We start from the raw sequence: 27,248 nt of genomic DNA, 5'->3' as shown, positions 1-27,248 counted from the left end.
AGAAGCTACAGTTGGACGGAGAGAAGTGACTCAGTAAGCAGCATGGTGATGGCAAAATAGGATGTCAGCCAAAATGCAGGAAGCAAGATGGGAACACCCAGATCAGTTTAACAGTCTGCCTTTTACACTCCCAGGGAGCAGTAGTTTCTGAGATGACTGCAAGAAACTTAAGCTTTAAATGGATTTTATGTCTGTACTCATTAAGCTGTTTGAACCTGAAAAAGTTTTAGTAAAATATGAATTGCACTTTTTTTTTTTCCCTGGCCCAGTTTTAAAGCCAGTCTCTCTATTTACAGTAAAGCTGCCTGGAGATTAGCCCTGGGTGCTGTGAGAGGCATCCAGCAGGAACGTGCAGGAGATGAGCAGTGATACACACACACCCAGGGAGTTCATGCAGCACTGCACCTCATGGCTCTGATTGATTCTTACTGCTCTGCAACTCTGCAATAACTTCATCAGCTCCACGTAGCTCTGTCTTGAGTTTTAAATAACCCCCCTAACTTACAAGATAGTGTGCTTTGGTTGGTTTTTCTGATTATAAACTGGCATAACAACACAGAAGCAGGTGAATTTCTCCCTGTTTTATGTGAAACTAAGTAGGACCAGAGGTTTTTGTTGCTTATACTGTTATTTTATTTGAATAGCAGGTATGTATCAATTCTAATATAAATTCCTATGCTGTCATTTTCTGCCTACAGCTGAACTGCTTTGATACCCAGGTATCAAAACCACCAGGTAGTGGTTCAGTTTGGCACCCTGGAAAAAGTAAGCAAACAGTGACAATAAGATGAATTATGGTGCTGCTCTCTTCATGTTTTTACAATGGCTGTCCCTGAGCTCAAAGATCTTGACCCATAAGAATGTAAGACAGTTGGCAATGTGTCATTCTGTATAGGATTCCTCCTAAATTAAGGTAATCAGTTCACTGCATTTGCTTGAGTTTAAGAAACTAATAGCTTGTTTCTTGAAAAAAGTAGGCCATCTCATAACTTTAACCCTTGATAGCTTAAATTATACCTAAACTCTTAATATTACAAAGCTTTTGAAGTGTGTGACTTCAGATATAATTATGGGTTTGTAATATGCAGACACAACATGACTGCTCATTTAGAGAATCTTGAATTTGGGGGATTCAAGGGCAACTTTCTTTTGAAGTGAAGCACAACGTGGAATTAGTTAACCAAAGCATCCGTAGGTGTTTCTAATTCCAGAAAAGAAGCTGTTAGTCAAAGGTTTACATTGTGTTTCATTTCCTTTACAGTAGTTTCTTGAATTCCTGCCTTACTCTTGAAATGTGGAAGTACCTTTAACCTGTTTCTTGGAATAGCAAGATGTAAAACTTACTCAGAGTTGATTGATTTGCAGGAAGGGCTTTTGCAGTAATTTTTTCAAAGCAGGGCACTGCCCTTGCTGGGAGGTGATGGGTTCTGAGTTCTGACAGTGCAGCCACTTCTCCTCCAGTGTACCTGACTCTCCTGCCATGGCACCCTTGAACTGAAGTGTCTCCTTAAGGGCTGCCTGTGCTGAAAGCACAACAAAGAAATCCAAGTATTTAAGCCATGCTTTTAGTCTTTGAGAAAGGAAGGAGAGAGCAGATGTGGGAAGCCATGCCACAGTGCCCACTGGGCAGGGCAGGAGCAGGGCTTCATCAGCTGGGAATCCCAACAGGCTACGCCATACAGTCCATTTTTTGTTAAGTATTTTTCCTACTGGTTTTCAACTTTCTAAGTAAAATAGGAGTGTGATTACTTTTAATCAGGGGCCTTCAAAATCCATTATGGGTGCCTAAAGATTTTCCAGGAAAGGTCTGGGCTGTTACAGAGCATATTCAAGGACAATTATTAGTTGTTTCATGGACTCTCAAAGGAAGTAGCCCTCAATCAGCAAAGGTCAGGATTAAAGGATACTCTCAGTTGAACTAAATTGTCTTTCTTTGAAGAAAGTCTCTTTGCAGAAATGAGCTCTTTTTCTGAGAAGAGGACGAGTTTGATAGACAGTTGTGGTGAGCAGTGCAGTATGAGAGGTTCTAGGACAATAAAATAAGCATGGACTAGGAGAGATGGTGATTGTATCACAGCCTGGTCATGATGGGAGGGTGGCACAGGGCAGGAGAGGCTCTGCTGGGGCCCTTTATTGCCTTGCTGTGCCTTGCTGGGGCCCTTTATTGCCTTGCTGTGCCCAGGCAGCAGCTCCCAGATGCATCCTCTGGTGGCACCTGGAACACAATGGGTTACGTGATACCAAATGTCTTTGTTTCCTGGCCTGAGCCTAGAAAACACATTAAATGCTCTTCTAAAACATGTATTTCAGGAAAACATCTTCTGTAATTACTACAGAAAAAGCTGTGATAGGAAAGGGAAGGGAGTTGGTCTGCACAAGCGTGACCTAGTTGGGAAAGGAGTCAGCTAAGCATAACTCAATTAACTGAAGTTTTCAGAGAGTCCTTGGGTTACAGTTAAGTGGATTTGTGAATCCCTACTACCACATAACTAACCTTAATTGGTGTTTCAGGATGTGAGCCAATTTCAGTTTGGGGGGGGATTGTGGGTTCTTATTCTGTATTCCAGTGCTCATGCACCTGTGTGTAGTGGAGGTAGGAGGACAAGGATTTGAAGACTCTGACATTTCTGGTTAAATGGGCTTTTCTGTTTTTTGAGAAGGTGTAGAAAATCAGTCTTTGCTGGGGTTGATATGTGCAGGAGGCAAAGGAAAGCAAAGTTCCAGTATTGTATATTCAGTTCTCCAGTATTGTATGCTTTGCTCTATGCACAGTAGCTTCAGTCTAAATTTCAGTTTCTCTTTCTTCCTTCTAGAGTAGTCTGACACCTGCTGCTATCTCTTTTGCCCACCTGGTCAATAACCTTTAGTTATAATGTATTGGTTAGAGGGCTGCAGCGCCTTATTACTTTAATTCTTATTTACTTGTGTCTGCTAACTGGATTTTTTGCTATTTTAAGGAGAATAAACCCCAGACAGTGCAGAGATGCATGTTTTATGCTATATACTTAGCATGTTGCAGTGCTAGAAATGAAGCAGAACAATAATCACAGTTGTATAGTCAGGATTACAGGATTGAGGCTATTCTATACACAATATATGATGTGTCCTAGGGCTGATTCATATACAAAACCAAACAGTTACAGCACACACACAGTAAGACTTTTTAAACTAAACACTGAGTTTGCTGTTTCTATAAATGTCATTCCATATTGTCCTCAATTACATCAACTTGCATGATCTGTGTCTGTTGTATAGGAACAATTACCAGGCTTCTCAATGGTTATAGGATTTTTTTCTTTATAAAAACTCTTAGAAGTTGCTAAATGATATATAAATCTAGTGGAGCTTAAAAAAGATATTATGCCACATGAACTTTGTAGAGAAAAATATATTTCTTGATACCTTTTGCTGTTTGTGCTTTATTTTCTTTTAAATCCAGATCAAATAACTGGTTGATTCCCTTGCTGACATAATTTTAAAGTACTGGCCCTGTCTTTATAATACTGCAGCATTTCTTAGTTCAACACAGACTTTTTAGTGATGCCATTTTTATTTTGAAAGAACGTGGTGGTTTTGTAACTGCAGCCAATATAACTGTATAAATATGTCTCTTTAGCTAGTTGGGCCTTCTCTTCCATTTTTAAGGCAAGAAACTGATTGCTTCTGAAATAATAGGTCTGATACAGGAACAGAGGCTGTATTTGTAAATTGAACTTGGAAGGGAGCTTCATCTGTTTACATAAATCAATATTGTGTATGTAATCTGTTTCTTGAGTGATGATTATTTCAGAATATGTACCTGGCTTGATTCACTACATCTTGCTAATTTGCTATTCACTGGGTCTTTTATCTGAACATCTTAAACTGTCTGTGCCTTGTAGTGACCTGTGACAGCTTTGGGAAGGCACTGAGCGCTTTAGGTAGGCAATATAGGCTTTGGTATCAGAGGCTTTTGAATGCAAAAAAGGGGTGGGTTTTTTTGCCTAAATCTTAACTGCTCAGTAGAAGCACTGAGGCCATAGGATTTGTCCATTAATTTGTGTCAAGTCCAAAAGATTTTGATAACATATGGCTCTCTTAAAAAGAGAGCTAAATAATACAAAGTCTACTGCTTCATCTGATAAGCTGCTAATGGTAATTGAAGGGCATGTCTGTTTTACTGGTACTTGCCACTTAAAATTCTCTAATGTAAATTTTCAGGTATCACATTTTACTGTGCTGTATCACATTTTACTGTGCTGATCTTGATCACACTCTCTTTGCAGTTTTTCTTAAAAATAATACATGTTTTTATGTATCTTAACTAAAAACTATTCTTTCAGATTTTTGTAGGAGTGAGTTAGTTTTGTTTAGTCTGCTAGGCATGAGGCAATTCTTGTTTAAATTATTTTAACTCCTGTTGAACACTTTCTAGATTTTTGAACTTCTATGTCAGAGTATGCCAAATGCGCCAGTAGTGATCCTTCATGCTGTGACTTTCTTGAAATCACCATGGCCTTTGGACATTCAAAGATGAACTTAGCAGCAAGATAATACTGAAAATATTTTTTTTTGTCTGTTGTATATCCAAATCCTTTTCAGAGTCTTCCTAAATTCCATTTTCCTATTCCCAATATGACTTGCCTATTGTTTACCAGACTTCCAGCTGAAAAAAAAGTGCAGGTGCCTAATTTTGTAGGTGACTCATATCACTACCTCAGAGGCTTGTCTTCTCTGTTATTTAGCATTCCTTTAATCTTTCATGCACCCTTTATTAGATATTTTTTGCCATCCATCAGGTGAATGACCATTTTAACTTATGCCAGATGAATTAATGTATTGTTCACGTGCCACATGGGGTCCTCCAGGGTAATTCCTCTGTCCTCTGGCTCTTCTTCAGCAGTGGGCTGACTTCTCTTACTTACCTTGTGTAGATCCTTCAAACAGTCTGTAAGCCCTGGGGTCCATGGTGTACAAGCCTGGGCTAGGCAAATATGTACATGCAAAAGCTAGTTGTACACACTCCATGATTTGCATATGTAGATAATTGCACATTTAATTGGAGCTTTTGTTTCATGCATCCATTCTTGTGTGCATCTCTCAAGTCTGCCAGTGCAGTGTTTGCCAAATGCTCTGCTATTAGGGGATCAAGACAAAAAAGACTTCTGAAAGGTATTTTATGCATGATAATTGAAACGTGAATAGAAATTAACTCTCTCCCTGTGGCAGTTTTGGTGGATGACATAGGACATTTAAGCTAAAATTGTGAAGATGTCAGGTGCTTTTGTTCCCCTAAAGCATCAAAATAAAGGTAAAGAACTGCTGGCAGCCCTGCCCCCACCCGCTTTTCTTTGCTGCTCTTAAAATAGGCTTTGAAGGGAATGTATTTTAGCTTTCATGGAAAAGAGAGTTTTCTGTAACCTCTTCAGTAATTAAATTATTTTGAAACTTGAAGTGTTTTGAAGCAGCGAGGGGAACGACATGATCTGGTTGTACTTAAATGTGTTTGAATGATGGGTGACATCCTCGTGATGAGTGAGGAGGAGGAGAAGGGTGCTCTATAGAACACCATAAAATGGTGCCTCTTAACTCTGCAGGAACTGAGTGTGCCAGGGCTCTTCATGGAGAGCAATGCCAGCTGCTGCTTTGTCTACAGAGACTTGTTGAGTTTTCATTCTTTGCACAAGTTTAGACTGACCGTGGTACAAAACAATGAATAGTCTGTTTCTTCAGAACATTTCCTATGTGTTAGTGGTAACTAAAAATGAACCTCTGAAGTAAGCTCTGCTCTCAGCAGGAGGGACTTGCAATAAAAATCTTAAAGAACATTGTGTCCCACTTTTTCCATAATAGAAGTAAATATTTCTTTTTCTTCTTCTTCAATTTTTAATCTACTTTATGATATATTGTGGCTTCTTGTTCCATCTGTCAGATGATAATAACAATGCCAAGTCATACTGTCATTAGACTTCTCCAACAAGAGCCCAGGAAACTTTTTGTCTTCTGGAAAAGCTGTAGAAAAACAAAGTTCTTTGTTTGTGGTGACAGCATTATGAGATGAGGAAAGTTGTTTTGTGGTGCTGGAGTGGGGGCTGGTGGGTTTTATGGAGAGTGCAGTCAGTCTGACACAAAGATCCATTTCCCATAGCCCATTCTCATTTCAAGTGTAACTGAAACAAACTGCAGAGTCTACCAACAGTTGTTATCCAGCAAATGTCATTAATTATTTTCTTTTTGAAATGGCAGATACTTTGGATGAATACTTTGAGTATGAAGCTGAGGAGTTCCTGGTCTCCCTGGCCCTGCTGATCACGGAGGGCCGGACACCAGAGTACTCCATCAAGGGCAGGACAGAGGGCTTTCACTGCCCACCAGCACAGTCAAGCCAGCCACCAACAACTAAGCATGAATGCAGCGACAAACTGGCTCAGGTATGGTGGTGGTACCCATTTCATGTCACAAATCCTTGCTCCTGTGGTTAAAGCCAGCCAGGAACCCCACAGTGGATTCACAGTTCAGCATGAGTAACAATGGCTTTCTGGCAGTCCTTCATTTAAATGAGTATGGAATTCAGTACCCTGCTAATAATAGATCTGTCCTTAAAATGAGAGATCATTAAGCCTTTTATCCTTGAACATGAAGTTCTGCATGACTACCTGAATGCAGTGCTTGTTTGAATCTTTATTATGCAAATGACAAGCACTATACTTAGTATTCTTGGTCTGGGGTTTCTTTGGAGAAAGTGTAGGCTGACTTGCCTAACTTTTTGCTTTTCCAGGTGTTCTGGAAAAGTTAGTGATCCAAAAAACACAAGCACATCAAATCTAGCCTGGCTATTTTGGAGAAAGGATCTTTTTTCAAGTAAAAGTCCTTAAGTACTGTGGGAAGTACTTAAGAATTCTCAAGTAAAAGTTTCTCAAGTAAAAGTTCTCAAGTACTGTGGGAATTTAAGTTACATTCATGCAGAAGTTAGCCTGCTCCAAGACACAGAATTTTTAAAGATACTGCTGGAGTCTGTCTACCCAAGAGGGTGCCTTGTGGAGAGATAACTACAAGGTAGCAAAGTGCAGTGGTTGGGGAAATGCATTTTGACAAGCTTTTAAAATTTCCTAAAGAAAGCTGCTCAAATAGCAACTGTAAAGGAGGTGTTAATTATTTTTTCATTTAATAGCTCTGGAATCTTATTTCTGATTAGGTGAAACCAAACAGAATTTGACCCTTACCTTTCTCTAGTACTTTGGATTGTGCTTTTAAATCAGATATAATCTAGATAGTATTTTTATGGCTTGTGTATGTTGACATTTTCCTTTCCCTCAGTGTCGTCAGGCCAGACGAACCAGATCTGAGGTTATGCTTCTGTGGAAGAACAATATTCCAATCATGGTAGAAGTGATGCTACTTCCAGACTGTTGCTATAGTGATGAAGGGCCCACCACAGAGGCGAACGATTTAAATGATCCTGCAATCAAACAAGATGCATTGCTGTTAGAAAGGTGGATTTTGGAGCCAGTTCCTCGACAGTAAGTTGGATATGAGGATTAGTTGATAATTGCAAGAATCTTGTCATATTAAAGTCCTTAAAGTAATCAGTTAGTGTTTTTGAACTGGCTCTTTGCCATGAGGACTGATCTAAGAAACCACTGTTTGCTAGTGAAATTGAAGCATTTCAATTTTAGTCATCTTATACTCAAAATTTCTGCAGTGCACATTCTGCAGTGCAGAGTATGAAATGATCCTGGCTGCAAATAGTAACATGTAACATTTGTTATGTCAAATTTTTTCATGTGTATAAAAACAAATCAGACTCTGGAATCTTCAAAACGTTTGAGGAGTTTTTGCTTTGCTTGATTTAACTGTATTTTATTTTCTGACCAAAGATCTGACAATGTTGTAGTTCTAATAGGTCTCTGAGTATTCTTACCAACACTCATGTGTTTGTCTTTAAATGCTTAGGAGTGGAGATCGATTTATTGAAGAGAAGACCCTTTTACTGGCAGTTCGCTCCTTTGTTTTCTTCTCTCAGCTGAGCGCGTGGCTGAGTGTTTCACATGGTGCTGTTCCCCGAAACATCCTGTACAGGTATGCCTGCAATGGAAAAAAACTGGTTTGCTGTTTGCAGATTGCTGCAGCTTGTCTTAAAATCATTCTTCGCTCTTATTTCCTGCTTGCTTTTAGAAGGTGCCATATTGTTGGTACTTTGGCAGTTCTATAGGATTTGTGTACTGTGCAAATACAGCAGTTACTGATGTTGCTAGTGCTTTTTCTTAGATATTTGTTACGAAGTAGATAATGAAAAACTTTTCATTTAGCTATTTCTGTAAATGCCCTTTGGTATTGTTTCAGGGTGAGCGCTGCAGATGTGGACTTGCAATGGACGTTCTCCCAGACACCCACTGAGCATGTCTTTCCTGTTCCTAATGTTTCTCACAATGTGGCCTTGAGGGTCAGCGTCCAGTCCCTGCCCAGGCAATCCAACTACCCAGTTTTGACCTGTAGTATTCACACCAACCTTAGCTTTTATGAAAAGCAAATGCAAGAGCGAAAGTTCCATCAGCGCAGCGATCCCAGTGCTGCTCAGTCCACTTCCAGTCCACTGCGTTTTCGTGGGAAGCAGACATGGACAATGACACCTGAAAGCCTACTTAATGGAAAAAAGATGCCTGAATTTACCACACCTTTTAGAAATTTAAAACTTTATCCATCTACCAGACTTGGATCTGACTTTGGGGCATCACAGTCCAAAGTTCAGTGCTATAATGCTACAGCAGACAGTAAGACACAGGCTCATGAAACACCGTTCAGAACTTTTAAATCCTACTCTCTGGTGGATTCCCATGTTTCAAACAGTCACTGCTCTCATCAGCCCACAGGAGAAACCAATCCTTTGATAGGCTCTTTGCTTCAAGAGCGACAAGAGGTCATCGCAAGGATCGCTCAGCACTTGATTCACTGTGATCCAGCTACTTCACCAGTTGTTGCTGGGCGTCCATTCACCACACATGAAAACATCTCAGCTACACCAAAAGCTTTTCGGAGCACTTTTGAAGAGGAAAACTTGCCAAGGAAAAGCAAGGAGAGCTCCCCTGTTCCTGCTGCCAATTTAGACAATGCAAAACAGGAGGATGGTGATGAAGGCAAAGCTAGAGCAGTGCCAGAGGTGCCCCTGCTCGATGCCCGTGTGCCAGGGAGCCACTGTGGCCGTCAGTCAGCAGGGGAGGGTAACTCCCTAATTGATTCCCTGCTCCAGGAGCGCCAGGAGGTGATAGCAAGGATTGCCCAGCACTTGATCCATTGTGATCCAGCCACTTCCCATGTTGCTGGACGTCCATTCAAAGTGCATGAGGCTAGTCCAGTCACATCAAAAGTTTTCCGAAGTACGTATGAAGATGAAAATTTGCTGAAGAAAGGCAAGGAATCGTCTTCTGTTTCTTCTGCTAAATCAAAATTTTCTTTGTTAGAAGACAGCACTAAATCAGGGACAAAGACACCTGATACTCCTATCAGTCCTTCTAGGTTTGATGGAGAATTGAAGACTTCTCTAAAAGTCCAAGCAAGAAGAAAATTGCTTTTAGCAAAACCCAGTGAAGCTGTCCAAAATTCATTTCATCAGACTTCCAATAAAACTTGTCATGCATTTAGTAGCATTCACATATCATCATCATGTATTAAAGAAAACAAATCTGAAATTCCAGATAAATTGGAAATACATTCTGGTTGTGCACAGAAAGACCAGATAACCAATAGAATTAAACCGGGTTCAAATCCCAGCAGCATTGATGAACAGATTTGCACAAATAAACTTAAAGAAAGAACAATTGTTAGTGAGAACAATGGCACAGACAGTTGTAATAATATACAGATAGAAAAATGCAGAATACTTCAAGGTACAAAAAAAGCAACCGTGATCCCACTATCTGACTCTTTGCACAAAAATGAGCTCAAGTGTTTAGACAGAGACTCCAAAAAACCAATTAGTTATGAGCAAAATACACAACTTATTAGTATTGAAAATTATTTAAATAAAGACCATGACAATTTTAAAACCAAAACCAAACAAGATAAAACAAAAACTGCACATGATGAGAATGAAGACCCAACAGGCCTTGATTTTCAAAGCACTTCTCAGAAGAAACCTGCAGAAGACAATGTGGTTAAGGGTGAGCGGCAGAAGAACCCAGATGTACAGGTAAGTACATTGGGAACAGACAATAATTCCTCTAGCTGCCCTTTGTCACATTGCTTGTACCCTCTGTCTGCTGGGGGCCAGCATGAAGAGGAGTTTCAGCCTGACCTTGCAGGTAGCAGTGTATTACCTTTGTAGTCCTGGCCTGAAGTAACTCAGGAAGAATTTCTTAATGGAAAGGGTTAAGCATGGGAATGGATTCCCCATGTGGTGGAGTCACCATCCCTGGAGGTATACAAGAAACAATTTATTGCCATGGCCTAGCTGACAAGGTGACCTGTCAAATGATTCTGTGTGATGGGGTAACTTGGCCATTGGTGCCTCCCCTAAACTTCAGTTCAACATGGAGAAGGACTGACTGTCCTCTTCCCCTCATGGTGACAGAGTTATGCAAGGCTGTTTCCATGGGCACGGAGGCACCCTGGTTTGTAGAAATGCACCCATCTGAGTAGGGAATGTGATCTGTTAGGGGCAGTCTGTAGCTGTGGATTGAGTCAAGGGGAATTTCTACTGAATGTTTCATCCCATGTTAGTGTGCTGTAGATCCACCTGGGTCAGGAATCATCTCCCTTACAGCAAGTGAGTGTTACCATGGTAGGTCACTGAAATATCCCACTGATAAGCTCAGTAAATTTGTTTTGCTGGCAGAAAGCACCACCTCTAAAACACACAAATATGTGGAGGAAACACAATTTTAGATCCCTGGATGGAACTTCAACCAAGGCTTTTCATCCCAGAACTGGACTGCCTCTGCTTTCAAGTCCTGTAAGTTATTCTGGAAATTCTTATAGCTGAGAAAGGGACTGTTTGTTCTTCTAATGTCTGTGCATGGCACAGAATTTGACAAAATACCTAGGTGAAGGGTGTATATTTACTTTGTGTCACAGTGAATACTCTTGTGAGTAGAAATTAATGCTTAAATGAGAGAACATGTAAATTAGGCTGAATGATAATTTTGGAAAAGAAAATACTAAAGATTTAGTTGTTGAGATCATATCAAGATTAACAAAAGGTGGCATTAAATTGAAAAATGGATAGAAACAATGCTTTGGTGCTATTTTAGAGCACAAAAGAAAGCATTTTGAAGATCAGTGTTTTAAGTGTAAGTTAACATTTTTTCATTTAGGGGATTTTGTGTTGCTTTTCAACACCTGATTGCCCATTATTCCAAAGCCTTTGTTTCTGTGAACAGTTTGTACTGTATATTCCTCAGTAACTAGAGGTGTCATGGAATGACTTAGTGAACAAAGCTGCTGTGATAAGGCAGACACTAGGGGAGTGTTAGAGTTCTTGGTAGGTTGTTTGGAGTTTTAAAAAACCAGGCAGTTCCTATTAAAACTACTGAAGTAGCAGTCAACACATGGGATGCTTTATTCTTCCTTGCCTGTAAAGGCTGTCATATTTTCAGGGAAATTGGATGGAAATTGTTACAGCCTGTTTATTAGTAATGTTCTGTCCTGTTCCAAAGAGACTTCAGCTTTCTGAATGTTTTTATTGAAATGCTTCCTGTTAATCAGAATTTACATTCTCATCATTAATAATCCTAGAACTTTCTTCACTAAGTTTAAAATGTATAGGAATTACATTCTCTGCTCTGTTTTTGTAATTTTATAATATCATGAAAATTCTTGGCAATATGTGCTTACTTGGCAAAATTGCCTGTGGTAGCAGTTCAGTTTTCAAATTAACATCTTCTTTCCTTGTTGAGGTTCCTCAAAGGAAAACACAGTCTGGGTGCTTTGATCTGGATTCTTCATTGTTGAAATGTCTGTCTGCAAGAAGGTATGTTTTATTTACCAGAAACATTGAGATTTTTGAGGGAGGCATAATGTATATATATATATATATATATATATTTATATGCAAAATCAAAGCACATTAGCAAAGACAAAAAATGCTTTCAAAGGAATCCTTATTTTGATACAAGGCTCAGCAGCTGAGTTGCCCTGGGAGTTTCCAGGTTAGTACAGCTCTGGGACATAGCCATGCAATGAGAGCTGCTGGCAGAATGAATTCTGTCCCATGCAGGGGTAGATATGCTGTCAGATGCACTTGAGTTTTCAGACAGAAAAGCTAGTAATTGTTGATTGTCCTGCAAACCAATGTTATTTTTGTGTTGTATTTTGTTCATGGTGTTGAATGTGTTAAGCATTTTACCTTCACTTGTTCAGAGAACCAGACTTTTAAAAAGGGCAAATCATGACCTTTCATACATTAATACATGGAACATAAACAGCTCTTGGTATGGTAGTTTGGTGTTAGAAATATGAGATATAGCTCAGAATATGAGACAAAAGTACCCACATACAAGAGAAAATATGATATTTTGGCTCCTGCAAATGGAGCTAAAGAACAATTTTTTATTGTCTTTATCCCTTGTAATGTAAAGCTGGCAAAAATATTTTTTCAGTTAACTAGAAAATGTTCTGCTAAAGTATTAATAAGCAATGTTCAACTTTAGAACAACATTTTGTAGTACAGTAAGTAAATTATTCTTTCTAGAGCTGTTTATACCCAGAAGACAAAAGCAAACGTGTTTATCCTTTATATTTATTCTGTCTTTTTTTAATAGCCCACAACAATGTATAAACAAAGACAGTGATCCAGACAGCCATGGGAAACCAATTCTAAGTTCTAGTGCTCCCCCAGTAACAAGTCTGAGCCTTCTGGGAAACTTTGAGGTATTGCATATTCTCTAGAATTCTTGTGGTATTTTTACTCTTCTGTACTGCTTTTAAAAGTATATTACTGTGAACAATTTCAGCACTATTAGAATGTAAAAGTTCTTGACTGAATTGAATAAAATTTGTTTTCATTTCCAGCTGTAAAGGCACTTATTTCATGCCCCAGACATCTTCTGTCTCAGAGAATCAAATACAATGAGTTGCTTAAGCCTTTGTTTCCCACTAGGGTCAAGTTAGAAGATGTTCTGTTGCCATAAATGAGATTTAATAACCTGTAATTGTTCGTGTTTATAATGTACTTACCTAGAAAAAAGAATTTACATTTTCACTCTTAAAGTCTACTTAGTATGTCACAAAAGCTGGATTGAATCAGTGTGTTAAACAGAATGTGTTTGAAGTGTAGGCTCCAGCTCTTCACTTAGTATAGCATATCCAATAACAGCAGCTATTAGCCAGTGCATTAAAGGGTTATATTGTACTGTCTTGTGAAGTACAGAGTTGAATTTGTAGGGGAAGGTTACATAATCTAGGTTAATTACTTTTTTTCAGATAGTATATGTTGAAAAGCAAGCACAGACCCTGCTGCAGTAAAGTTCTCTGTGGGCTTTTGCACTTATTTCCTGATTACAGAATTTCTGACAGAAGTTATGCTCTGTTTTATTTGAGGTGATCCCAAGCCAAGCTGTGTGTGCTTTGTTTCTCAGGAATCTGTCCTGAATTTCCGCCTGGACCCGCTGGGTGTCGTGGAGGGTTTCACAGCAGAGGTGGGAGCAAGTGGAGTCTTTTGTCCCACGCACATGACTCTGCCAGTTGAGGTGTCATTCTACAGCGTTTCAGATGACAATGCTCCCTCTCCTTACATGGTAAATGTGTGGTTGGATTTATTTTAAATAAGTTCTGATATGTGGAGGTGAAGAGCAAGAGCTTGGTGAGTAGAGGGTTCAGAAGGTAAAGATTTGCAGGCTTATTTTCAACTGCCTATGACAGAGTTCTCCTGTCCTCCTTCCTTTCTCTAGTGCTTTTCCTTCTACTTCTCTGCCCCACCATTCAGCTGTTCTCATCTTGGGATATTCAATGTATTTGTCTCCCCCCACACTGGAATGATCAACCCCCAACATCTCTTTTTATCCATCTAACTTAAAATAGCAGTGAGGCAATAGCTGGACTTAACAGGGTACATTTTGTTGTCCCAACAAGCAGCTGCTCTGGGCAACTGACCACCCTGCAGAGTGGCTTAGGTGCAGGCCAAGGGGCTGATGGACATCTTAGCCTTGGAAGTTACTCAGCCCTTTCTTTTAAAGCAGATACTGCCTGGGCTGTGGTGACACTCAGCACCCTCACAGGCTGCTTGGTTTGCTGATGTTTGCAGCCATGCAGTGTTTGTGTTCTCAGTCTCTGGGTGCTAATTCTGTTCCACATGGGCTTTGCATGTCTAAAAATGCTCCTCTGTAAAAAGAAAATGGTGACTTGTATGCTGGCATTGAATCAGAGGCTGGATTTGTTCTGAATGCCTGTTAAGGAACCTTAATTTTACATAGGTGACAGGTCCAATTTTTAGAGATTTTCATATGTGTATGTCTGTCTAATATGCACTAAAGGGTTTGTTTAAATGTGGAAGTCAAGCAGTGAACATCTGAGTATTCCATTACTTAGATTTAAATTTTAAATTTATAGCAGTTACCATTTCTGACCTTCTGTTTTGGAAAGTATTTAGAAAATGAGATTGCTTAGACTTTAAGTAATGGCTTTGAGTTTAAACTTGTATATGTTTTAACCACTGCAAAAAGTATCTATTCTTTTGCTTTCATCTTTCTAGAATATTTAATGTGATTTTCTAGGAGGTGAAAGAATTCTCATGTTCCTCAAATGGTTAAAAGTAGCATTGCTTATTTTCCTAGCTGGGTTTCATTGTTTCAGGCTTCTCCACATGCTATTTCCAAATATGCTATTATGGCTGAGTCTCGCAGGATTAATACAGCATTTGTGTAGTGCCTCCATCATCAGAAGCATTGTTTCTGTTGTATAGCTAGTTTGTGTGCTGTGGGGTCTGTTCCTGGTTGTTGTTTGGTTTGGGTTTTGGAGCCCTGTGCAGCCCTGGTGCCCTGCAGGGTGCCCGGACGCGTGGCAGTGCCCCCAGCGTGGCCTCGGCAGCCACAGCGCCTGTGGGGCTGCTCTGTGCATCACAGCTGGTACAAAAGCAGATGTCATCCTTCCTAAGGTTTGGATTAGAATGGAAGATTAAGTGCATCTGCTGCCTTTGAAAAGCAAAAATGAGTTCTGTGAGATTTGGAGTATTATTGGTGCAATTGTAGATGATATAGAAATGGAAAGGAGGGGACAAATGTTTCGGTTTAACCTCCCAGCTGCTTTGAAAAGAAAGCTCCGTTTTGTCCTGGCTCCCTGATGTGGAGAAGATGTGGAAACTTGAATCTTGTTTCAAGAGGAGAATGTACCTCTTATTGCACAGCTTTTAATGGTCTGCCAAAGTATCTTTAAGGCCCCTGCTGTTGATTTTTTAACTGCATTGTTTAAATGCATTGCCTTCTCTATTTTTAGTTTTTATAATTTACTGATTATGTTTCAAATTAATGCAATTACATGACTAGAACATTTTGATTTGTTTATCTCTGTGACCTAAATATGGGTTTTGTTTTTGTAGGGTGTAATTACTTTAGAGTCCCTTGGTAAAAGGGGTTATCGGGTACCGCCTTCAGGAACAATACAAGTGGTACGTACTCAGCAGATAAGTGCCTTGAAACCACTAATATCCAGAAAGTCATGCACAGATGAGTTTATTGGAGATGAGCATGAAGCTAGCAGTGGAAATGTGCATCTCTGTAGGTACTGTAGTAATTCAAAGTAGAAATCTGTGTGTGGGGCAAAAAAGATTCCCAATCTTTGAACACTTCTGTGCTCTGAGGAGTCTTACAATCAGTTCCAGGAGATTTGGAATACCTGGGGACACTGTGGCTTTGAAAAAGTCATGGGGAAGTAATTAGGCCACAGTCCAAATCCTGAAATTCTTCTGAAGCAATTAATATTGAATAATTGTATCTACTTTTTGTAATACTTTAACACCACCTTTACTTTTTTAATAAAAAGTAAATCACAGTCATTGCTTAGAACCAGTGAACTGACTCTTTATTTTAAGAACCCAGTCCAAGATAACACATTCATAATTTCAGGTTTAAAAGCGGAGCCCACCACTGCGCTTCCTGCGAGTGTATTGTGTCTGGAAAACAGTGTAGACAAAAAGCTGACTGGAAAAATTAACAAAAACGGGGATGCTGATTAGCAAAGTAAGAGTAGTCATATACTAGTGTTTCATACAGATTAGATTGTGTTTAGCATTATAATTATAACATAATTCAAATGGGAATTGCTGGTAGCTGAAGTGTTGAAAACCAGAAAGGCTTCACAATGTCTTTACATAAACGTTTCTGTATGGCACAGAAACAAAGTGCATAGATAACTATTTTGACAGATCAAGTTTGGGTTAGATTTGTTGTTTTTTTAAAAAAAAAATTGTCATCTCTAAAGACTATTGTATTGAACTGTTTGTCTTTTCAGACCTTATTTAACCCTAACAAAACTGTGGTGAAGATGTTTGTGGTGATCTATGACTTGAGAGAAATGCCAGCTAATCATCAAACATTCCTACGGCAAAGAACTTTTTCTGTTCCTGTGAGACGAGAAGTCAAGAGAACTGTCAATAAAGAAAACAGCCACCAGACTGAAGAAAGGCTACTACGCTACCTCATACATCTGAGGTAAGCTCCTTGAAGTTCAAACACCAAAATAAAACAAAAAACCTCCAACAAACCCAAGCCAAAACCACAAAAAAGTATCTGCCAAAATTCAACTCGTAATTTCTTTCCCAGCCAACCTTTCTATATACAGAAATAAGAAAGAATGAAAAGAAAAAATAAAAAAAAAAAAGAATGCTAACTTAGTCTTTAAGCTAGACAGTAGAGGAAGAAGAGGTAATAAATAATTTGGGTTGTCCTTGGGAGAAACAAAGTTGAAATATAACATAAAGCTCTCTCTTGGCATTAAAGTATGTTGTATAGCATTATAAAGCTTAAACCTTTTCCTAGCAAGACAGAAATTGTTCTGGCTGAATCAATGCACTTTTTTTGAGGTTACAGGAAATAGTCAAAGTGGATGTTACGTGGGCAAAAGCCAAAACTAAGGATCACTGAAGGGAAGGTGTGCTTCACGTGTGCCTCACATGTGTCTCTTCACCAGAATTAACTTGTAACATAAAAAATGGTCTGAGCTACTCCTAAAAATACAGCGTTTAGTGGCAAAAATGTAAATGCCTGTTTCATGATGCATTACTGCTGATGATGCCTTTCACTTTATAAAATATTCACTCAATCTTCCTTAAATGATTTACAAAGCACTGCCTGGAACTAGACACTGTGCTGCTGCTCTTGGGGGTGTTCTGGAAACTGCAATTGGAAACAAAGGGGAATGATGGATATACTCTGTCCTCCTGCAGTTTGCAGACTTTTTGTGTGTGTTTTTGTAGTAAAAAATGTCTGTACACACAGACCCAGTGCTTTCATTGCAGTGTTTGGAAACCCACCAGCAGCTGACATTCTGAAGTGAGCAAGCAGAACAAAATCAAATATCTTACACTTCTCTGTTGTTTTACAATTATTTCTGGTGCATATTATTTTCTTATTTAGTGGCATTGGTTTCTATCCAACAGACTTTTCAAACACAACCTTGTCTAGAACAGTGATTCTAAGCCAGACTCTCCCATTAAATGGAAGTTGACAGTCATAAAAAGTGTGTTGGTTTACTGGAGTGTGAAAATAGTGTCATGAGAAGGCTGTTGAACAGTGTTTTCATTCTGAAATGCAGCCTGGATTGAAATTCAACCTTTCAGGCCACACTGACTTGCAAGGTGTAACCTAACCACCTTCCAAAATTTTTCTTTTGGGGCAAATTCTGAAAAAGTGTGTAGCCCCAATAGAAGGCTCTGTCCAGGTGTAATGTTGATCTTCCTGTGCAGAGGAACTGGGGACAGGCCTTGGCTGCAGTGGTGGGTGAAATCTGTGGCCAGCTGGCTCTGGCATACCTGCATGAAGAGTAGTGGTCTTGTGTCCCCTTTCAGTTTCTACTTTAATGTTGTTTGTAAATTTCTTATTGACAGAATCAGGAATTACTTTCATTTGAAGGCAAACCTGCTTTCTGTTCTCTCATCTATTACAGCTGGAAGTCTTTTTTAAGAGCTTCCTATTTCTGATACCTGCTGAGAGACAGAAATGTTGCAGTTCTGATGCTTCTTATTTTGAGATATCTTTACAATTCAGCTTTCAGACCTCTGGTAGAGATCAGTTCATGGGTTTATGATGTGTAATTGGAAATGCATCCATTTCTGATGGGAAAACCAAAGTCATAATTATGATGCTGAACTGCTTACTTTGAAAAGTGAATAACTATAGATATGCCACAAGTTTTTCTTCAGTGATAAGCCCAAGCTTTGCGTCCTTTCTCATAATGTAAGAATGGCAGAACTCTTTCAAGTATTAAAGTAGCTTATGTTGATCTGTCTTGTAGTTTATTATACTGAGCACTTATGGTCTTACAAAAGACTCAGTTGTCCATTTAGTAGCCGTCTTTACTAAAGATGGATCTTAATTAGGAGTGCTTTAAAAAATCTTAGTAGTATATTAGTTTGTGTAAGTTGGTTTTAAAGCTTCATTTTTAAAAGCAGCAAAGTTTCCTCAACCCTGCTTTTCTGAAAAGTTATGTAAACCTAAAAGTTTTAACTATTTAGATTTCTTTTTGTTTGTAGCTCAAGTTGACTTAGAACAGCCTTTCAGTTTTAGTTGCAGTAGTCATTGAGCACAAGCATCTTAGGCTTACGTATTGAAATTTTGTTTAAAAAAACAAATGAAGTCACCACCAGTGAGCTGCATTGTGGTCACATCTGCTTGCAGGCCTTAATCACAGTTGTCAGCACTCACATTATGAAAGCTCTTTTTCAAGTGGTAATTCAGCAAAAGCGCTTGCATAGGTCTGGAGCTTAACATTGGCGGCCAGATTTTCTACAACAGTCTTTAAAGTGTCAGATTTATTGTGTGAGCAGCTTCTGCATGCAGTTCTGAATGGCTGAGGCTCTGTTCAATATGCCATCAGACTGTACTTGTACTCCAGCTACAGGATTGAGACACCAAATGTAGCTTGCATACACAGCAGAGCTTTATTTGTTATTAAAAACCCCCAAGAGTTGCACCTGCAGTTTAAGTTGGTTTTTGAAGATGCTTTAGGGATAAATTTTTTGTTGCATGTAAAGCAATGACTTCTTGTCTTGTAATTAAATCTACTTGAGCATAAGTGCTGTGAGCTCAGCTCTGCTTGTGCCTCATTTCTGCCTGGCGTTGTGGGGATGATGACCATCTGTGGGTTTCTAGTGGCACTCTTGTAAAAAGTAATTAAACAGCTAACCTGCCCACAGCTCAGCATTTTTCAAGATTTTAAAGCTTGGTCAACAGCCTTAGTTACTGACACAATGCCAGGAATTGCATGGAGCATAGTTGCTGTTGCCTAACAGCTAAACAGGGGTTGTTACTGAGGGCTCAGTGGAAGGTAAGCCTGAAAGTGGTTGTTAAAAGTAGTGATTCCTCAAGGGGTTGAGAAACTTTTTTTAAAATACTGTCCTAATGTGACATGCACCTTTATTGGTGGAAGCTGAAGATACCTGCTATGACTGATTTACTAGCTGCTTTTGATCTTTCTAGTCTCTCAGCATTCTTTCTTATCTAGAAATTGTTATCCTTGTCCTAATGCTTTTACTTACAGATTTTATAGGTGGTGTTGTATAGTCTTTTACACTTAGAAAACACATCTTGCTACATGTTTTCACGATGATCCTGCTTTTCAGGATTATTCTGTTTCCATGAATTTCTCTGGTCTTTGTGAATTGTGATGGCCTGTAAAATACATATAGGGACTTTGTGCTTGTATTTGTCATTTCTTCAGTAAAGTTCTTCTGCCAGACTTCTTAGCATCTGATATTTGTATGTTTAATTATTCCTGTATGTGTCTGTTGTTGCTGTTCCTAGGATACCATCTGTCAGAGACCTTGGTTGTGTTGGGATTTTAAAATTTCTTTACACAAAACTACTGGAGCTGCTACAGCTCTGGAGTCAGTCCCATGCTGGCCACTCCATCACCACCCTCAAGGATGTAGGGAATGTTTGTCTCAATTATTCCAATGTATTTGCATGCATAAAAAGGAACATTTCTAAATCCCAATTACTAGGGTAGACCTGTCTAAAAGAAAACAAAAATAAATAAGGGATGCAGAGATGAGAAGAATCCCTTGAACGTTGCTGCTGTCTCACACTTATCCTTCTTCAATCTTTCTGAAATGTCATGCTCAGAAAAGTCATGTTGCAGGGAATCACTATTTACTGAGCAAAGGGAGTCTTGCAGGATTATCACTCATAGAAAAGAGCAAGCTTGAGGAGTTTAAAAATAGACCATGCTAATAATTCTTTTGAAAGATCCTTGTGTAAAATGGGAGTTGAGATCTGTTTTATGATGGTGCTTTGATAACTAGATCTATGGGAATTAATTTCAGTCATACTTTTGCTGCAATAGACTTTCACTAATTTTTTTCCTTTTAAAATGTGTTATGAGCTAGATTCTGAGTTAACTGTTTGTGGTGTTTGCTTTGTCCCTTATCTCTTTCACTCTTCCTTGTGCTCTCCTCCACAGTCTTCTCTTAAGGTAGTGTCTCTCCCTTTTGCCTATCAGGTAAAGGGCTTTCACACTGACAGCACCAAGCAAATAAATAGTGATGGATGAGATCTCTGAGGGAGCCAGTAGGAGCATTCTGCTGGACCCTGCTGCATTTAATGTCCTTGGCAGCTGTGTCTAGGAGAACAGAGCTTGCCTTTGTCTGGCTGTGGGGATGACCACAGGCTATTCTGCACCACTCCTCTGAACAGAAGAGTGCCACAGAATCCATTTCTGCAACCTGCCTTCCTCAGACCATGAAGCCTTGGTGGATCTTCTGTGCTTGTCTTTCTTCTACTGCCCAGAATTTAAGTCCAATTATGGATAGGTTTATTTTAGAGATACTGCTTTTGCTTCAATGGGGTCAATGTGTAAAAGGCTATTAAAAATCTGTGCAAATTGTAATACATGATAACACAGCATGCACTGCTCTCTCAGCATTTGCCATGGTATCATCTTGTTGTGACAACAGCAATGCCTTTTCTGTTTCCGTTGCAGCAGCAATAGCACTTCTCTGTCTCTGTGGCACAGTGGTACTGACATTAATTCAGTTGCTGTAAGAAGTGCTCCTTAGGCTCTTCTGCCTTTCCTGGTGGAGAGAAGGAAATCAGAGTTCTGCCACATGAAAAACTGTAGAATACAGTTCTCTGAAATGCAGATCTTGTTTCCCTATATACAGTTGTTAATACCCAGGGGAAGTGGAACTGGCACATTCCTGCAGGTTTGGAGCACCTGAATTAGGCTGTTTAGCTGGAATTGACCACTGTTTGCTTGGTGATTGGGCCAGTGAACTGCAGTCTCTTAGAAATGTTTCTAGTCTGTGCAAAAAAAAAATCTTTTTGTCTGTCTGCAGAGATCCCAGTACCTGCTGCTTCTCAAGACAAGTTCTTTTATTTGGAGTGTGGTATAAAGCAGTAGTAAACTTCCTGGTGTTACACTCATAAAGAGAGCAGTGAGATCTGTCTATATGATTGCTGGAACTGAAATGCATATTCAGTTTGTATATAGTTGAAAATTCTTTTTTGTGTGAGCTTAGGCCACCCTTTGGACATTTTTAGGAGTGCTCACTGAAGGGAATTTTTTGCCGTTCCTGATTTCTGAGGACTTTAATCTTCAATGTACATAATGGCACTGTGAACTCAAATATTCCCTGCCACTTTAAAAACTGTGCATTGCATTGGTGATTAGGAACAGAACCTTTAAATGTCAAAAGAAACAAAACAGAATGAAAGTGTTGGGATACTCTTTCTCTTTTAATTTTAACTGACTAATTTTGTTTGTTCAAATGTGTTTTGGCCTTAAATGTTCTAAGAGTGCATTTTATTTAATACTTTTTAAAGATCATTTTCTTGGTTTAGGTAATACAGCTATTTGTATCTTTTCAGGTTCCAGAGTTCTAAATCTGGAAAGATCTACCTCCACAGAGATGTAAGGCTCCTATTCTCTCGGAAATCCATGGAAGTTGATAGCGGCGCTGCTTACGAACTCAAATCTTACACTGAATCTCCAACAAACCCTCAGTTTTCACCAAGATGCTAGCAAACAATGGCAAACTCAAGTATTCATTTTACTGTTGAGTACTCTTTGCAAGCAAAGATTGGTAGAGACAACAGTATAAAGTTAAGTCTGTAAAGGAATGAAAATAGTGCTCAAGAGAAAGAAGGTTCTGTGTGATCCTGGACCAGTTTTTAAAAGGTTTCTGGAATGAGCTTTGTGTATTCCAAGTAGACTGGAAACATACTTAAATCTAATCTTTTTGTACTGTTTAAAACCACTTCATTGGATGTGTTGCAATAGCAAATTCCCAAGTTAGTTTAGTGTTTACACTTTTTATTTTATTTTTCAGTTATTTAATATTTAATGTTTCATTTAATACTCAAGTGATGTTTGTCTTTAGTGTTCTAATGTAGCATAAATCCTATGTAAAATCATACTATGTATTTTTGGCATTAATATTGAAATCTGAAATATATACAGATGTCTTTAATCTGTGTGCTGTTTTAAGTGATATTCATTTAAGTTATTAAAAATGGGGACAACAGGTGAATTTCCATAACATTTCATACTATGCAAGCATTTATCTGTTTTTTCTCTTTAAGGGTACCGTTTTCCATTTTTTCTCGCATCCAGATTTAATAACACTTGCAACCACACTGCAGATTGTTTATTTACTCATTCATTCAGATCATTAATTCAATTCACATTTTGCTCCCTCAATTTCTTTTCTTTCCTTAAGGGCCATTTTAATTTTGTTTTCTGTTATTACTTTTCCTCACATAAAATTTGCACCCTCCCCCATTTTATTTCTCAAATTGTGTTAAAGGATGTACTGTGCAAACAAATTAGTATTTATATCTCAAATATATGCAAAAGCTATGAAACTTGTACTTTTTGTTTTATTTTTAGATGAGAGGATCTTCATGTAATCCTAAATATTTTTCATAGGTCAATTCCATGTAGGCCACTAGGTGGCCATAGGAAGTTTTACTAGCAATGCTACACTGGGCATATGACTATTTTCCAATACGTGTGTGTATTCCTACAACAAAACAGTCAGATGAACAGTTTATGCTAAGTGTTCAACTGTGTAACTGAGAGAAATAAAGTTAGAAGCATTTGATTATATTTGAGCCATATATTTAATAATGGAAATGAAGCTTTGTGACATTTGATGAAGATCTGAGTTTCTCAACTGTCTTACCTTGATTTGTGTTTTTCTTTACTTTGCTGTAGGTTTTTAGAGTGTCAGTAATATGCAAGGTGCCCTTTACCATGCTTATCTGATGAAGACTGGAGAAAGGATGAATGTGCATCCTGTATATTCAGCAGTGCCCCTAGATGAGAGAAGTCAGTGTATCATGAAATCTCCAGGAAGGCTGCCAGGGAACATAAGGGAGACTGGACTTTCCAGATGATACTCATCAACTCTCTTGTACATGCAAATGACTGCTGCTCCAGAAGGGCAAAGCTCAGATATTGCTGAGTCCTCTCTCCCCATGTCAGCAGTGTTTGCCACTCTGCTACCCCAGGTTTTCAAAGGTTTACCTAGCATTCATTTTAGAGAATGGGGGAAATCTTTACAGGAAGAGATTGTTTGCAGTTTCTAGTGGTTGTGTGCCCTTTAAAACTGAGAAAAGGTTTCTTTTGGTAGCAGAAGAGTCAAACACAACCTCAGCTGTGCTGTGTACAGAACTAAGGTCCGGACTGGGATATCAAGAGGGCGTCCTAATTTCTGTGTAGCTGCTGTTGAGTCATAAGCAAACAGCATGCATCCTCAAACTACTTATTTGTGTCATGGTGCACAGCTTGCTTGCATGCTCAATGAAAAACAACATGAGGAAAGGACACATTTTTAATGAAAAGTCACCATTAGTAGTAGATTAACCTTTTATTTTTGCACTGACATTATGCAATGTTTGTATCTTGATAACTTTATTTAAATAGACTTCTTCAAGTCATCTCCTTTCCTTAATTTGCTTTGAATAGTAAAGAAGTGTGGATTTTGAATATGTGGTTACTACAAGTCATGTCTAGGAAATAAATTTGTGTTCATTTAAATAGTCAAACTACACTTAATCCCTATGTGGATTTGGAATGAAAGTGACCTTGGATTATCTGTGCACAACTTTGATTTTACTGAGTCATTCTCTCTTTACAGCTTGATCTGAGTAAACACTTTCCATTAGGGACACACCTGGAAAAATGCTGGATGCTCATAAACTGTGAACTAAATTCCACATGACCTTCTAAGCTCAGGGTAAGACTAGACTAATTTTTGAGAGATCATTGGTTTCTTCTCTTTATTCCTCAATAGGCTCAACCATATACAATTATTTTTAATAAATGAGTGGTTTATAAGGGCCTCCAGTGATGGCTGCTACAACTAATCTCTTCCAGTGATAAATTATACTTATCTTGACAAAGTATAACATTTAGTTATTCTATATACATTTAGTTATAGTTATATAAGGATTTATAGCATCCAACTAAATGTTACTGAAGTTAAATACTGCCTAGCCTTTTCACTGTAAGCAAACAATTTAATTCTTTTACGTCCCTTCTCAGTCTTTTTTTTTTTTTTTTTGGTAACTAAGACAACCCTGGACTGTTCAGTCAGTCTTTGTTTTTTGCACCTCTTGTCATTCTGGCTCTTTGCTTTCTTCTTTTGGACTGAATCAGTCTTGAAGTGTATGAGGTTGGACACAGCATCCCAGTCAGGGCCTCTCTGTGCCAGTCAGACTGGAAGAATTGGTTGATAAATCATATGGATTAAAGTCCTCTTCATGCAACCTGGAATACACTGGTTTTCAGTATCAGATGTCAACTTGCATTCATCTTGTAACCCAGCACAAGAGACATCCTACCTGCTTGTTCCCAAAATAGCAGCTCTTCTTATTGAACTTTATTCTCTCACCACCCAAGATTTTATATGCTGAACACAGCGTTGCTGTTTGAAGAATTGATAGCTGTGTCCAACAAACTTGCTCCACCACATTAAAGTTTCATCTAATTAAGTTTCCCTAATTTGCATGGGAAAGTGTCAGAAGCCTCATTAATGCCAGAAGGCATCTGGAACTTCAGCCACCTTCACCCACTTATCCACATGGTTTATTTCCTTTTTCTTAAAGGAAAAATTATTGTGTGAAACCCTTGTTCTTAACTGTGAATTCCTGCCTAGCTACTCAGTTTCTTTTGAGTGCTTATTTTAGAGGATTTTCAAGTCATTATTGACAGCCAAATTATATAGCTTGTATTCTGTCCTCCCCATACTCTAATTCAAATTCAGGAAAAGTGACTCCTGGAAACCCATTCATTTTTCACAGGTTCCTATATGAATCACCAGTAATTAACTGGAAATTGCTTTTGTCATTCTCTAATCTCTTAAGGATATTTTTTCATCCAAGTTGAAAATATTTACCAAAACTAATTAAAGTAACATGCAAACCAGTCTTTCCTTATTCCAGCTGGAGGCTATACTTTGTTTGTTACACTATTTACCTTGATCATGTCAGATTGAACAAAAACAAACATTAAACACTTTAGTCTTTAAAAGTTTTGTTCTGTAATATTTTGGTACCCCCCTGTCTTCATGATCTGGTTTAGGTACACATCCTAAAAAACTGACCCAGTTTCTGTAGGCTGCTTTCTTGTATTTGAGGCCATTGAAGAACTTGGGCTTTACTGAGATTCTGCATTTATTTCCCATCTTTGCTCTGCATTATGTTCCCTTAAAGAAATAACTGCATTAAGGAACTGCTGAATCCTTGAAACTGTTTTCCCTCACATTAATTTCCTAAGAGATTTGAAAGAAATTCCTGGAGTTTGCAATCTTGTCTGCTGTCACTGCTGAATTTCATCCTTTTTATGATCATCTTTTAATGTTGCTGTGTTTTTCACACTTTCAGACCATTTCTCCCTAATTTTGCCAGAAGCCAATGTGGCAACACCCACCACTATCATGGCTTTTTTCATCATTAGGAAAAAACCCACTGGTGCATTCTGTGATTATTTTTCTGTGCAATCTGCCTGGCTGTATCCCTTTCTGAACGAGGGATATGCACATTCCTTGGGTTCTCCACAGCTTCGTGATCCTGGATGAATCTCTCTGGATGGATCTCTCAGGTGCATAAAAAAACACCTCTTCCACCTACTGCCTTGTGGGGCATTTAGTACAATTCAGCTGTGGCAAAGTCATTGACAGCTCCAGCTTTCACAGACCTTTCTGACCTGCCAAGCATGTTCTTCCCAAGCATAATCACACAAAGCCTGTCCTGGCCCATCCCTCCTGAGCTGTGCTAATCCACACCTTGCTGTTCACATAATCCATTTATTTAGGGACCCCTAAAGATTTATTGATGGTGGGCTATTTAAACCCCTTGAAGAGAGTCCACAGAAGGTTATTTTTCAGCCAAGAACCAGACAGGGAAAGATGGGGAGGGAATAAAATACTCAGTATCACTTGATACTGTGCTGTTAAAGAGTTCCAATGGACTGAGCCTTCCTATCCTGTCAGCTGCTGTCTGGGATTTGTGAGATCCTCAAATAATGCTGCTGAGAACTCAGCTCCTTGTGTTTTGCTCACTAAAAGTGGCCAAAAGAACTGACTTTATCCAAGCAGTAAAAGCTTTTCCCCTTTAGGCTGAGGCTGAGCAGGGCAGGCCGTGCAGGCTGGACAAGCCGGGGTGAGGGGCCTGTAGTGAGGGGAGGGGAGCTGGGGGCCACTGAAGGGACCAGAGGAAATGGCCTTAAGCTGACACGGGTGGTTCACATGAGATACTGGAAGAATTTCATTTCACTGTTGGGCTGGTCAGGCGCCCAGGGAGGCGATGGAGTCACCATCCCTGGAGGTGTTTTAAGACACGTATGGCGCTGGCGCCGGTTGATGTGCTTTAGTGGTTACAGTGACGCCTGTGAGGGTGGACTGGACCACACTGAACATCTCTTCCAACCCTGATGTTTCTGTAATTCTGTCATTCGAACGGGAAGGGCACCGAGCCCGTCCAGGCTCCGACAGCCGCCCTCGAGCTCGGGCCTCGAACCCGCGGCCCCGGACGTGACGCGCGGGGCGCAGGCGGATCCCGCCCCCGCTGCCCAGCCCGCGCGCGGGGGCCGAGGCGGAGGAAGTCTGGCCCCGCCGACGCTCC

General features: G+C 39.3%; 1 protein-coding gene across 6 annotated transcripts in view; it reads left to right on the top strand.

Moving 5' to 3' along the window:
- ATOSA (atos homolog A) overlaps positions 1–22,985 on the top strand; it is a 47,306-nt gene extending 24,321 nt beyond the window's left edge. For 3 of the 6 annotated variants that reach the window (XM_059482608.1, XM_059482609.1, XM_059482606.1), the window contains exons 2-12: positions 6,226–6,410; positions 7,297–7,499; positions 7,933–8,058; positions 8,323–10,165; positions 10,811–10,927; positions 11,871–11,944; positions 12,735–12,843; positions 13,551–13,709; positions 15,506–15,574; positions 16,417–16,616; positions 21,990–22,985. In XM_059482608.1, coding sequence (XP_059338591.1) covers positions 6,226–6,410; positions 7,297–7,499; positions 7,933–8,058; positions 8,323–10,165; positions 10,811–10,927; positions 11,871–11,944; positions 12,735–12,843; positions 13,551–13,709; positions 15,506–15,574; positions 16,417–16,616; positions 21,990–22,143 — 3,239 coding nt within the window. In that variant the 3' untranslated portion in view covers positions 22,144–22,985. Of the gene's footprint in view, positions 1–6,225; positions 6,411–7,296; positions 7,500–7,932; positions 8,059–8,322; positions 10,166–10,810; positions 10,928–11,870; positions 11,945–12,734; positions 12,844–13,550; positions 13,775–15,505; positions 15,575–16,416; positions 16,617–21,989 lie in introns of those variants that run through there. The other 3 variants (XR_009419455.1, XM_059482607.1, XR_009419456.1) reach the window with 3 other exon arrangements.
- Positions 22,986–27,248: the final 4,263 nt, after the last annotated feature.

The sequence above is a fragment of the Ammospiza nelsoni genome, chromosome 14 (genome assembly GCF_027579445.1).
Source record: "Ammospiza nelsoni isolate bAmmNel1 chromosome 14, bAmmNel1.pri, whole genome shotgun sequence".
NCBI lineage: Eukaryota > Metazoa > Chordata > Aves > Passeriformes > Passerellidae > Ammospiza > Ammospiza nelsoni.
Note: the sequence above shows the minus strand (reverse complement) of the source record. Positions and strands in the feature narration are given on the sequence as shown.